The 13,303-nt window shown below is 44.9% G+C and overlaps 2 protein-coding genes across 3 annotated transcripts in view; both read left to right on the top strand.

Annotated features, from left to right (window-relative positions):
- LOC117369343 (cytochrome c oxidase subunit 6B1) overlaps positions 1–3,456 on the top strand; it is a 135,548-nt gene extending 132,092 nt beyond the window's left edge. For both annotated transcript variants that reach the window (XM_033963806.1, XM_033963805.1), the window contains one exon: positions 3,165–3,456. In XM_033963806.1, the coding sequence (XP_033819697.1) occupies positions 3,165–3,218 (54 nt within the window). In that variant the 3' untranslated portion in view covers positions 3,219–3,456. The remainder of the gene's footprint in view (positions 1–3,164) is intronic.
- A 3,062-nt stretch (positions 3,457–6,518) lies between these two features.
- RBM42 (RNA binding motif protein 42) overlaps positions 6,519–13,303 on the top strand; it is a 68,975-nt gene continuing 62,190 nt past the window's right edge. Inside the window, exon 1 of the mRNA XM_033963803.1 lies at positions 6,519–6,712. Coding sequence (XP_033819694.1) covers positions 6,645–6,712 — 68 coding nt within the window. The 5' untranslated portion in view covers positions 6,519–6,644. The remainder of the gene's footprint in view (positions 6,713–13,303) is intronic.

Below are 13,303 nucleotides of genomic sequence, written 5' to 3'. Positions count from 1 at the left end.
CCTTGAAGTCCTGTCCCTACCCTGAAAGCCTGATGCCCCCCCCCCCGACGTCCGATTCACCCGCCCGCAGGACCGCTCGCACCCCCACCCCGAAGGACCGCTCGCACGCACCCGCACCCTGAAGGACTGCTCGCACCCCCACCCCGAATGAGCGCTCGCACTCCCACCCCGAAGGACCGCTCGCACCCCCACCCGAAGAACCGCTCGCACCCCCACAGCCTCCCCCCCTCCCCCATGGAGAAGCTGTCTACCTTGTTTCCGGATGCCAGCGAGCCCAGCTGTTTTCTCTGCCGGCGGTCCCGCCCCTTCTCTGAGCCCTGCTGCGCTGCTTTTTCTTCCGGCAGTCCCACCCTTTCTCTGACATCAGAGAAAGGGCGGGACCTCCTGAAGAGGAAGCAGCGCAGCACAGGGCTCTGAGAAGGGGCAGGACCACCGGCAGAGGAAGCAGCTGGGCTGGCATCCGGAAACAAGGTAGACAGCTTCTCCATGGGGGAGGGGGGGAGGCTGTGGGGGTGCGAGCGGTTCTTCGGGTGGGGGTGCGAGCGGTCCTTCGGGGTGGGAGTGCGAGCGCTCCTTCCGGGTGATGAATCGGGCGTCGGGGGGGGTGTGGGGGGAACTATGTAAAAAAATTTTTGTACAACGCGCTCACGCGTATAACGCGCAAGGGTATGCGCGGTTTGTAAAAACCACATATAACGCGCGCGTTATATGCGAGAAAATAGGGTAAACATCTTATTCCATCTTTCTAAATATTTTTGAATATCCGCTACTAATGGTATATAATTCTGCTGAAACAAAAGTGTCCAATCTGCTCCCAAAATTATTCCTAAATAACGAATGGGTCCCTTTACCCATCTCAAAGGCACTGATCTCTGTAGCTCCTTAATCCTCTCCATAGATGCTGAAATGTTCATCACTTCCGTCTTAGATAGATTAGCTTTAAATTCTGACAATTGGTCATATTCACCCATAGTATCCTTAAGGGCAGTTAAGGTCGACTCCGATGCCTCAACTATAGTCAATATATCATCAGCAAACAGGGACAGCTTTTGATCTTCGCCTGCCACCCTCAGGCCTTTTATCTGTTGGGATTGTCTAATTCTCTTTGCCAGAGGTTCAAATAATTAATGCAAAAATCAGAGGGGACAGCGGGCATCCCTGTCTTGTCCCTCTCTGTAGTTCAAATGTAGGAGAATAAAGTTAATTTATTTTAACACATGCTAACGGGCTATTATATAATGTAAATATCCAATCCCTAAACCTTTTCCCAAAGCCCATACATCCCAACACTGCATCCATAAATCTCCATTGAACTCAATCAAATGCTTTTTCAGCATCGACCAAAACTGCCACCCATTCTGTTCCTTCCCTTTTAGCCCTCCATACCAGATTAAAACCTTCCTAATCCCATCAGCCGCCTGTCTTCCATTGATAAAACCTACTTGATCCGGATGAATAAATGTTGGCATATATGGTGACAATCTGTCGGCAAGGACTCTAGCCATGATTTTTGTATCTATTCCCAATAAGGAAATAGGTCTATAACTAGCACAATAGGTATTATCTTTTCCTGATTTAGGTACAATTATAATTCCTGCTTGTCTCGTGAAGTATGGCAGTTCTCTATCTTTTAGATTATTAAATAGTCTTGTCAAGAGGGGTTACATAGGATATAAATTTTTTATAAAACAGTCCTGTGAATCCATCCATTCCTGGAGATTTGTCTATCTTGATAACGATGTATTACTCCTCGTATCTCATCCTCTGTTATATCTTCATCTAATCCTTGGGCCTCTAATTCTTGGAGCTTTTTCAATTCTAATTGAGACAAGTATTGTGACAAAGAAACCTCCTTTCCCTGATATTCTGATATATTTATTGATGGTAGGTACCTGCTCAGGCAGTTTACCAACTCTCGCGCTGCATCTTCTGCACAGCCGTACTGAGTGGTGGTGGGATTCAGCCAATGGGATTCTTAAGGGGGGGAGATCTCAGCCAATCTGGGAGAAAGAGCTTAAGCTTAATGGCCAATCAGGAGCACTTCCTTAGAAGTGTTCATGATTGGCCATCAAGCTCCAGCATTGTCTCCCTGATTGATGGATGTGCAGAGATCTCCTGTGTGAACGGCAATCAGCAACTGGTGCGCTGTACGATGATAGAAGGTGCACGGCTGCGCAGCTTAGAGGGACCATTGAGCTGATTCTAAAAAGAACCTCTCAACCTAAAGGGAAATATGGATAAAGTTGCAGAGAATCTAGATTCCTAAAACATTTGAAACTAGCCAAAGAGAAATTTGTAATAAAATAGGAAAAATTCAATAGGTAACATCATGACACCATTGCCACTACTTTCCTGTGCAGAATTTTCTCCCTCCTGCAGAATTGTGGCAAACTGCCATCATGCCCACTAACTGCCACTTCTGCTGGTTGGCTTCTTTTCATCAAGCCCATTCCAAAGGGTTCCTTTTTCAGGGGCCATGGCCTGCCACCTCCCATAGGCTTGCTTTAGGCTGCTTTCATCAGTTCCTCAGGGCCAGCTGGTGCAAGAGGGAGATAAGTACACTGGTTCATGACCAGAATGCTGGAAAGATTGTGTGAAGAAGGAGAGGGAAGAGTATGAGAATCGGGAGCCTGGAATGAGGGAGGAGAAGAGATGGAGGAAACTTTGTCCTTAAATTACAAGAGTTTTTTTAATTATTTCCTTTTATGTGTTGACTTAGCTTCCCTTTGTCTAATATTTAAACCATTCAGTGTGACACATGTACAGTAGTGTAAACTGGGGGGGGGGGGTACTTTTTCACATATTGTGTACTGTTTATCTATCTCCTGTGCCTGTTACAAAATAAAAAATAATAATCTCCTCTTCAAGACTGATATCAAGCATTATCCCTCCATTCTTCCTTCCCTTTTTCTGGGGCTTTGATAGTAGACTGTATTTTTTTAAAATAATTTTTATTGAGAACAACAGGATGACAGAAATTGCTAAATATAAAGTAACATGGCCATACAACTGGTCTACCAAGCCATAAAACACAATATAATAGCAGATTGTGTTATTAATGTAGAGTTTTTCCCTGTCCCTGTGCTGCTCTGTTTTCCCTAGGTCTGTAAAACATGAAGTCTAAATTGTGTTTCCCCTCTTTGCATGGATTCTTTGTCTTACAGGTAAAGCGTTGGGATGATCAGAGAGAGAATGGGACATTTCCTGGAAAGATCTAGCATGTCTGGCTCCACTGATATCCTGTGGTGACTCCACCCTGCAGGCTGGTCTCTATATAGCATCCAGAAGATGTGGGATTCTTGATGTTTGCTCTTATTTCTGTGTTTCCTTGGACCCCCTGTATTTCTGCTGGAACAGCTCTGTTTAAATCCATCTCACTCAGAGGCCATTGTACAGAAAGGGGGCCATCTCTGAGCCAATAGATTTCTCAAGTAAAGCCTTGGGCAACATATCATCTTTCTCTGCCTCTTTATTTCTGGTGTGTGTGTGTGTGGGGGGGGGTAAAGTTTGGTGGATAGGGGGTGGTGGTGAGCTATCGTGGTAAAGATTACATGGTTCACCTGAAAGAAAATGCTTAGTTTATCAAGTTGAAAAGATTGGGGCAAATAAAAGTACTGTGTAAGTTTAATAAGTATAATTACTACAGATTTAGAAAAATATGCCTCTGTTTCTATCCCTCTCCTCTGCAGTCCCATATGAAGATGCCTGGAACTAGCCTTAGATTAGTCTCTTTGGATTGGAGGAGATTCTAATAAAGGTCTGGCAGTTGCCTAGTGCAGCAGCAGTCAAACCATAAGGATAGCCATACTGGGATAGACTAAGGATTCATTTTTGGCCCGGTATCCTGTTTCTAACAGTGGCCAATCCAGGTTACAAGTACCTGGCAAAAACCCAGAGAGTAGCAAACATTTCATACGACAGATATCAGGGTACAAAAAAGTAGGAAGTATAATGTACAATAATCACTACCCAAAATTCAATAAATGAAAAACAGTAGAATGAAAACAAAAAAAACAGAGTATAGAAGTCTTGCTTCCAGAAAACAATTCTCAACTATAATGTAAACATATGTGCAACATCTCTCTTCAAAATTAAAAACAAAGCAAAGATCCTCAAAAATAAATGAAATAATATAATATCAAATGTAAAAAGTCATAAGGGGGGAGAGAAACATCAGACTTGTAGTTTATAGGATCACAAGGCCCCCTATAGCGCACAACTATTTCAATTCCTACTTCACAGATCCAAGCCCTCTAAATGCTGGTGCTTACAAAAGTACATGCAATTGAAACAAGCTCACACAAATGTGCTGAATGTACTCATAATATAAAAATTGCCATCTCCGTATCAGACCCTGGGTCCATCAAGTCCGGTGATCCGCACACACGGAGGCCCGCCAGGTGTATCCTGGCATAGTTTTAGTCCCCATATCACTGTATGCTTCTCAAGGGAGATGTGCATCTAATTTACCCTTACTCTATGAGAAAGTGTGAGGTAAACCACTTAACTTGTCCACAAGGACTCCAACACTGAGTAAATTTCTCACTTCCGATGCCAGTTGCCAAATACCAATTGGCTGACTAAAGCATTTCAGTACTCGGACCTACCTCGGGGGAATTTATCTGCCGCACACATACTGTATATTTACATTATAGTTGAGAATTTTTTTCTGGATGCAAAACTTCTCTACCCTGTTTTTGTTTTGTTTTCATTCTATTATTTTATAGATCTCAGGGCAAGCAGTGGCTTTTCTACATGTGTCTCAATAGCAGACTGTGGACTCTCTTCCAGGAGCTTGTCTAATCCATTTTTTAAATCCAGATGTTTCAGTGCAATAGGTGAAACATTCTAGACCATAGGGTTATTTCCCTTTACCCTCATGGACTTCAGAAGATAACCATTCCAGGTTTTTCACTCCGCCTCTAGAGTACTTCACAGGCTAGCTTAGCTCATCCCATCAGTCTTTATCTTCTGCATGCAAGGCTGCAGGTGTTAAGAGTTCTGCTTTCCCACATTTATTATTTTTGATGTAGTTTAGTTCCGTTTCACAGTTCTTTCACGTTTCACGCACTTTAAAAAGCTATCTGGTGATCCATCAGGGTACCTGTTAGCTGGTCTGTTAGCCTTCCTTGGAGCTCAGGGCCTTCCCTGACCTGGTCTCAACTCCCTATTAAGCGGAGGGTTGAGCGCAGACCATTCAGCAGCACGCTTAGGGGGCTCAGCTGTGCTCTATAGCATGCAGGCTGTGTTTCGCGCCTCTGCCCGTCCTGGTGTACATTCGGTGGTCCGCAGGGGTGGAGGCATAGTCAGACTAGGTCTGCCCCGCAGCCCGAATAATCAGCTTGGTAACATCTTTTCCAGCAGTGTGGTAGTGAATTCTCACTCTGGTTTTCCACAGAGGCTAGAAAGCAGGTGCAGCATCTGTTTTCAGTACTGTAAGAGGAGTTGACAGGCTCTATCAGCGATTTTTTTTTTTAAACTAATTTCGAGGGGTTTGGGGAGTTTTCTAGTGTTCATCCACCTGAATTCTATTTTCTGATTTTTTTTAATTTTGGGAAGATCGTTTTTTATTGCGTTTTGTGGTGCGAATTTGATCTGGTGGTCATCTTAGATTTTTAGCAATTTCTTTTTTCAACTTCTCCCTGCTTCTTCAAAATTCAAATTTTTGCTGGGAAAACTGCTGGGTTGGATTCTTCAGGGTTTTCTAGTGTGGATTCATGTAAGATTTGTGCACATTTGACACTTTTAGAGCGTCCATGTGCTGCATGGTCAGGGGGGCGGTAACTTTGAGTTTAGCCTCCCCTCCGCAGAAGCAGGTGATAACACGCTCAGCTAGCCCGTTGGGGCAGCCGTCTTTATTTTTGGGGCTTTATTTTTGCGCCTTTATTGACCAGCCACGAGCAGACCCTCCACAGCCTAAGAAGTGCAAGTCTAAGTCATCTAAGGGTGACGCTATGCCCCAGGGTCCAGATGCCTTCTCGGAGTTCATGAGATTTTTGTGGTCCGAGTTTCAATCCAGGGGTCCGGCTGCTGGATGTTCTTTTGTTGCCCCTATGATGTCCCAAAGCGCCGATATTTCTTCAGGGATGTCAGATTCTCAGACCACCCTGGCTGTTTCACACTCTGTTCAGGAGGCAACAGCTGCGAAACCGGACCTCGCTCATCATTTCTGCCCCGAATTGGAGGATCCGGAATGGGATGCTGGATCTGAGGATCACTTAGGGGCTCCGGATCCTGGAGAAGATCTGACTGTGATGCACATGTTTAAAGTTGTGGCGCTCCCTGACTTAATTACTGAAGCTTTACAGGAATTATGTTATGAGAAAAGCTAGTTACTCCTCGGGCTCTTCACAGACGTAATAATAACCCACCTTTCCCTGCTCTGTTCCTCTTACAAAACTGCAAACTTGGCCCTTCGCCTACGTCATCGGGGCAGTTCCTAGATGCCAGCTTACGTGGTGACGTATTTACATTGGTCGTTCCGGTTTTCCCACTACTAGGCAGCTCTGGGGCTCCATGGGTAGTGTTGGTTGTTAATGACGTCAAGCCGCGCGCCGGAAGTAAAAGTGGGCCGAAGAGGCGGAAGGTGTTTTGCTGGTCTTGGAGTGAAAGTGGTGTGAAGGGTGAAAGCAGTTACGGGAGACATGGCGGCTCCCGGTGGTGCGAAGAGTGGGGAGGAACGGCTTAAGGAGATGGAGGCAGAGATGGCGTTGTGAGTACGGGGATGAAGGGAATTTTTTTTTTGCCTCGTCTTCTTTGTTATGTTTCCAGAATTTTTAGTTGTGCATGATGGTTAGTGCAGGGGATTGTGATCCTGGGGAACTGGATTTACTTCCCACTATAATTTCTTGTGACCCTGGGCAAGTTGCTTAACTCTCCGTTGCTTTGGGTATAAACAACTTAGATTATGAGGCATATAATGTGTACAGCGCTGCGTACGTCTAGTAGCAGTGTAGGAATGGATTAGTAGTGTAGCAGTTCACTTGCCTTCTTTCTCTTCTCTCCCCCATTACCACTTCTCTTTCATGTTCTTGCGTTTTCTCTCATCTTTCCACTCTTTCCATTACATTGAATACTATTTTTTCTCTCCATAACCCCTATAGCATTGTCTCAATTATGTATGGCCCCTATTCTCTTCTGTCTACTTCCAAATCTCTCTGCATGCCTCCTTATCTCTCTCCATATCCCCCTACCTTGCTTGCTTTGTACCACTCCTCTTTCTATTCCATTGTACTTAAGAATAGCAGGCTGGAGCTTAACTATTCCCTTGAGTGAAAAAATATTTCCTCCTATTGGTTTTAAAAATATTTCCCTTTTAAGGTCTTCAAGTGTCCCCTAGTCTTTGTAATTTTTATGGAGTAAAAAAATCAATTAAGTTTCAAGTTTAATTAAAAATTTGATTTGATCGCAAAATCATTAACTTGTACATGTGCTATATCACTCAGGATTTTGTAGACTTCATCAGCCATCTCTTTTCCAAGCTGAAGAGCTCGAACCTCTTTAGTCTTTCCTTATAAAAGAGGAGTTCCATCCCCTTTATCATCTTGGTTGCGTGTTGAACCTTTTGTAATTCTGCTATATCTTTTTTGAGATATGGTAAGGTCACACATTGAGTGATACTGAGGCATTATAATAATCTTACTCTGTCTTACCATTCCTTTTCTAATAATTCCTAGCATTTTGTTTGCATTTTGGTCGCTGGCGCTCATTGGGTGGAAACACCCAGATCTTTTTCTTGGGCACTAACCCCCCTAAGGTGGACCATAGCATCCTGTAATTATGGTGGATTATTCTTACCATGTGCATTGCTTTCCATTTATCCACATTAAATTTCTTCTGCCATTTGGATGCTCAGTCTTCCAATTTCCTAAGGTCTGCCTGCAATTTTTCAGTGTCTGCATATTTTAACAAATTTGAACAGTTTAGTTAGTCATCTTCAAATTTAATCACCTCACTTATTCCAATTTCCAGATCATTTTAAATATATTAAATAGCATGATCCAACGATCCCACAGATTCCCTCGCAGGTTTTCTGCTTTTGATATACCTGAAAAAATTATTATGAGTTTTTGCTTCTTTGACAAGTTTCTCTTCATATTCTTTTTTATCGTTCACCAGTGCTTTGCATCTAACTTGCCACCTATGTTGCTTCTTATTTTCTTCATTTGGATCCTTTTTCCATTCTTTGAAGGATGTTATTTGGAAAATCATATGGTAGGAAAACAATTGGTTATCCCAGGTTGATGTGCACGGTTCCTTCCCCACTTTCCTTTTTGCTGTACACGTGCCGTGGGGATGTCTGCCTTGTTTTTAGGTTTATATTTTTAAATAACGTCCATTCCTGATTTAAAGTCCTTAACCTTTACTACCAATCCTTTTAGCTTTTTCCTCATTTTATCATAGTCGCTCTTTCAAAAGTTAATTGCTGCTACAGTAGATTTCTTTAGTGACACCACTCAAGGTATCAGTTCAAATTTGAGCATGTTATGATCATTGTTTCCCAGCGGACCTAACACTGTTACGTCTGGGACTTTGCCCTGCATTTCACTAAGGATAACATGTAAAGTGGCTCACTCACTTGTCGGTTCCTGGACCAGTTACTCCAAGAAGCCGTTTATTGGATGAGAGTGTAGCGTAGTGGTTAGATCTACCCTGAGGTTGTAGATTTAGAACCTGTACTGCTCCTTGTGACCCTGGGCAAGTCACCTAATCCTCCACTGTCCCAGGTACATTAGATAGATTGTGAGCCTACCAGGACAGATAGGGAAAATGCTTGAAATAGGTATACAAGTCCCAATCCCTTTCCCCTTTATTACATCTAGGAATCTTACCTCTCTAGCATTCCCTGATGTTATATTTATCCAGTCAATATTGGGGTAATTGAAATCATTCATTATTATACTGTTGCCCAATTTGCCAGTTTTCCTAATCTCTGCAAAACTGTTCTTCGTCTGTCTGGTCATTCTGTCCCGGGGGACAGTAGTTTATCCCTACTTGTATATTCCTTCTCTTCACACGTGGAAATTCTAACTATATGGATTCCACACTGCTATTGCTGTCATGCAGAATGTTTATTCTCTCTCTCTCTCTCTCTCTCTCCCCCATCTTGTTTCTTATCCCAGAACACGCAGGCAGCCTATTCTCACATATGGGTGACGTCATCCGACGAAGCCCTGATGTGGACGCCTCACAAGCAGACTTGCTTGAAGAAACTCGAAGTTTCGAGTTGCCCACACCGCGCATGCGCGAGTGCCTTCCCACCCAGCACAGGGCGCGTCTCCTCAGTTCCTAGTTTTCAGCGGAGCCAAGAAGTCCGTCTTTGACTCTCTGCGTTCAGCTTCGTTCACTTTTTGCCTTCTCTTCAACCGTGGTTGGTGTATTTTCTTCACGAATCGCTATTTTATTTTGTTTTATTTCCTTTAGTTTAAAAAAATATATATATATTTTTGTCTTCTTCCGTCCGTTCTCCGGGACGGGCCGCTCGGCCACAGCCCGCGAGCTTCGACTTTGCGGCGGCTATTTTTCGGCCTATGTCCCGGAGGTGTAGCAAGTATCAGCACGCGATCTCCCTCACGGACCCTCACAGACGCTGCCTCAAGTGCCTTGGGCCAAAACATCATCCAAGGTCGTGCCTGCTTTGCCATACTTCAGCCTTGTGCTTTCAAGCGTCGTTGCATTCTGGTGGACAAGATCTTCGAGATGGAGTCTCCGACTGATCCCTTGACTTCGAAGGCATCTTCGGCCTTGACTTCCATCGAGGCTCCTTCTGCGCCTCCTGCTTCCACCTTGAGCCTCATCAAACCTTCATCGTTTGCAGCGGCTCTTGCTTCGATGTCATCTGCTGTATCTTCCCCTGTTTCCTCAGGTCAAATAGCTCAGCAGTCGGTTCCACTGGTGGTGATTAAAGTGTCCAAGACTACTAAGTTGAAATACACTCAAACTGCCTCGAAGGAACCTCCAGCCAAGGCAGGTGGTCCAGTTTCAGACGCGGATTCCATCTTGCCGGCTTCTTTCCAGACCATATTAGAGAAGCAGTTTCTTCAGTACCTTACTATTATGGGTCCTAAACTGCTTACTATTATCCTACCTGGGCATTCAGCAGACTCCCATGAGGTTGAGCCGCTTCTTATGTCCTAGTCGGAGCTTCCACACTCTTTGCAGAGAGCAGAGTCTCTGCGAGTGTCTGGTCTGCCATCCAAGCACGAAAAGCAAGGAGTAGATTCTTTGCGAGTGCATCGATGAGAATCCTCACACTCTCAGCAAGGAGCAGAGTCTTTGCGAGTGCATCGAGGTTCCTCCTCCAAGCCTCTGGAGCTTTGATCTACAGTCTCTAGCCCTATTCATACATTGGCATCGGCTGCTTATGTCTCCGAGGCGAGATCTCCTCGATCCTCGAGATCTGGTTCTAGACACAGTTCTCACCACCATCGAGGCCTTCATCGAGGCATTCTTCCAGGCATCATTCTTCGCAGGATAAACCATCTTCTTCGAAACCTCGCTCTACTCCAACCTCAACCAGACCACCAACTCCTCATTCGAGGTCTCTGATGCCAGACCTCGAGGATATTCCGGTCTCGATTGCCTCGTCCAAGACACCAGGTTCCTTTGATACTTTTTTCCATGCTGAAGCTTCTACACAAGCTGCCTCGATGTCCTCGAGTCCTTCTCGAGGCAAAGCATTGGCAGATCAGCTATCTTTCTCATCTTTCCTGCGACAGATGGCTGTAGACTTGGATGTACAATTGGATACTGGCTCCAAATATTCTAAGGAATATCTAGAAGTCATGCATCTTTCTCAGCCTCCGGCAGAGTGTCTCAAGCTTCCGCTTCATAAGCTTTTGAACCAGACTTTTGCTCAATGCATAGAGACTCCCTTTTCCATGCCAGCAGTTCCAGGAAAATTGGACTCGAGGTATAAGACTGTGTATCGCAAGGGATTTGACAACTCACAGTTATCTCATCAATCCCTGCTTGTTGAATCTTCCTTGATGAGATCCCATCCTTCCAAGGTCTATGCCACAGTTCCTCCTGGAAGGGAGGGGAAAACTATGGACAAATTTGGACGTCGCATCTACCAGAATGCTATGATGTCCTCTAAAATCCTCAATTATAATTTTTATTTCATCGCTTATTTTGAATTTCTTCTTTCTCTTCTACCGAAGTTTTAGGCTTATATGGATAACCACATGCATTTTGAGTTTCAAGAAGTCATTGCTTCTTTCTCTCAGTTACGACTCCATCTCCTGCAATCATCTTACGATGCCTTTGAGTTGTCTGCCTGAGCGGCTGCTTGCTCTGTGGCTATGCATCATCTTGCATGGCTTCGTACCATTGACATGGACTCTAACCTTCAAGACCGCTTAGCTAACCTTCCTTGTCAAGGCAACGACCTCTTTGACGAGTCTATCGAGGAAGCCACTAAAAAACTGTCTGACCATGAAAAATCATTTGCTTCAATCGTCAGGCTTAAACCAAAGCCAGCTCCTTCCAAGCCTGCATGCCCTGCTGTTATCTATCAAAGGCGTTTTGTTCCAAAGCCGGCTCCTTATACTCGCCCTCCTCTGAAAAAACAGCAACCTCAGAAGCAACAGAAATCCCAACCTTCTGCTGCACCTAAGGCTTCTCAGTCTTTTTGACTGTTTAAAACAGAGCATAACCTCCACCGTTCTGTCTCTGTCTCTTTTTCCCCTATAGGAGGTCGTCTCCATCATTTTTACAACCAATGGACGTTAATTACATCCGACCTCTGGGTGCTTACCATCATCGGGGAAGGATACTCTCTCCATTTCACTCAGGTTCCACCAGAGCTTCCTCCAAGAGAGTATCCTTCAAATCCATCCCAGACTGCCCTTCTTCTTCAGGAAGCTCAAGCTCTGCTTCGTCTCCATGCCATCGAACCAGTTCCCTTGGAACAGCAGAACAGGGGGTTTTACTCCCGTTACTTCCTTGTTCCGAAGAAGACGGTCAATCTGCGATCCATTCTGGATCTTAGGGCTCTCAACAAATTTCTAGTCAAAGAAAAGTTTCGAATGTTGTCCCTGGCATCCCTTTATCCCCTTCTCGAGCAGAACGACTGGTTATGCTCTCCAGATCTCAAGGAGGCCTACACTCGTATTCCCATTCATCCGGCCTCCCGTCAATACCTCAGATTTGAATCTGCACTATCAATACAGAGTACTCCCTTTCGGCCTGGCCTCGTCTCCCAGAGTGTTCACCAAGTGCCTGGTAGTGGTAGCGGCAGCTCTAAGGAATCATGGTCTTCAGGTATTTCCTTACCTCGACGACTGGCTCTTCAAAGATTCGACATCTCAAGGGGTTATTGTAGCGACCCAACGGACTACCTGGTTCCTACAAAGTTTGGGATTCGAAATCAACTTTCCCAAATCTCAACTTCAGCCCTCACAGAATCTACAATTCATTGGAGCTGTTCTGGACACTGTCCAACTCAGAGCCTTCCACTACAACGTCTGGAAACTCTTCTTCAACTCTGTCACACAGTATCTTCCCGCTCTTCCATCTCAGCGAGACACATGATGGTACTTCTGGATCACATGGCCTCCACAGTACACGTGACTCCTTTTGCCAGACTTCACCTCAGAATTCCTCAGTGGACCCTGGCATCTCAATGGACGCAAGTGTGCGATCCTCTTTCTCAACACATCACAGTCACTCCTTCTTTGAAGCAGTCTCTCCATTGGTGGATGCTCTCTTCCAATCTTTCCAGAGGCTTGCTTTTTCAAACATCCTCTCATCAGAAGGTTTTCACAATAGACTCTTTGACCTATGCTTGGGGCGCTCATCTCGATGATCTCCGTATTCAAGGCCTCTGGACCAGTACAGATCGTCAGTGTCATATCAATCAATTGGAACTCAGAGCGATCCATGCTTTTCAACATCTACTTCACGACACAGTAGTCCTCGTCCGCACGGACAACCAGGTTGCCATGTATTATGTCAACAAACAGGGAGGGACAGGGTCTGCCTTCCTTTGTCAAGAAGCTCTGGAAGTTGGGACTGGGCAATCAGCCACAACACCTTCCTCAAAGCTACATTCAAGGGGCGAAGAATTGCTTGGCGTACAACTTGAGTCGTCTCCTGCAACCTCACGAATGTACACTCCATTCCTCGCCTCTTCATCACATTTTTTCACTGTGGGGAACCCCTCAGATAGACCTCTTTGCAGCTCTTCACAACTATAAACTGCCTCAATTCTGCTCCAGGATATACTCCCCTCATTGCCTCGAGGCAGATGCTTTCCTTCTGGAATGGATGAATCTCTTCCTCTATGCATTCCCTCCATTCC

The sequence above is a fragment of the Geotrypetes seraphini genome, chromosome 11 (genome assembly GCF_902459505.1).
Source record: "Geotrypetes seraphini chromosome 11, aGeoSer1.1, whole genome shotgun sequence".
Lineage (NCBI taxonomy): Eukaryota > Metazoa > Chordata > Amphibia > Gymnophiona > Dermophiidae > Geotrypetes > Geotrypetes seraphini.
The sequence above is the reverse complement of the archived record's forward strand: the minus strand, read 5'-3'. Positions and strand labels throughout refer to the sequence as shown.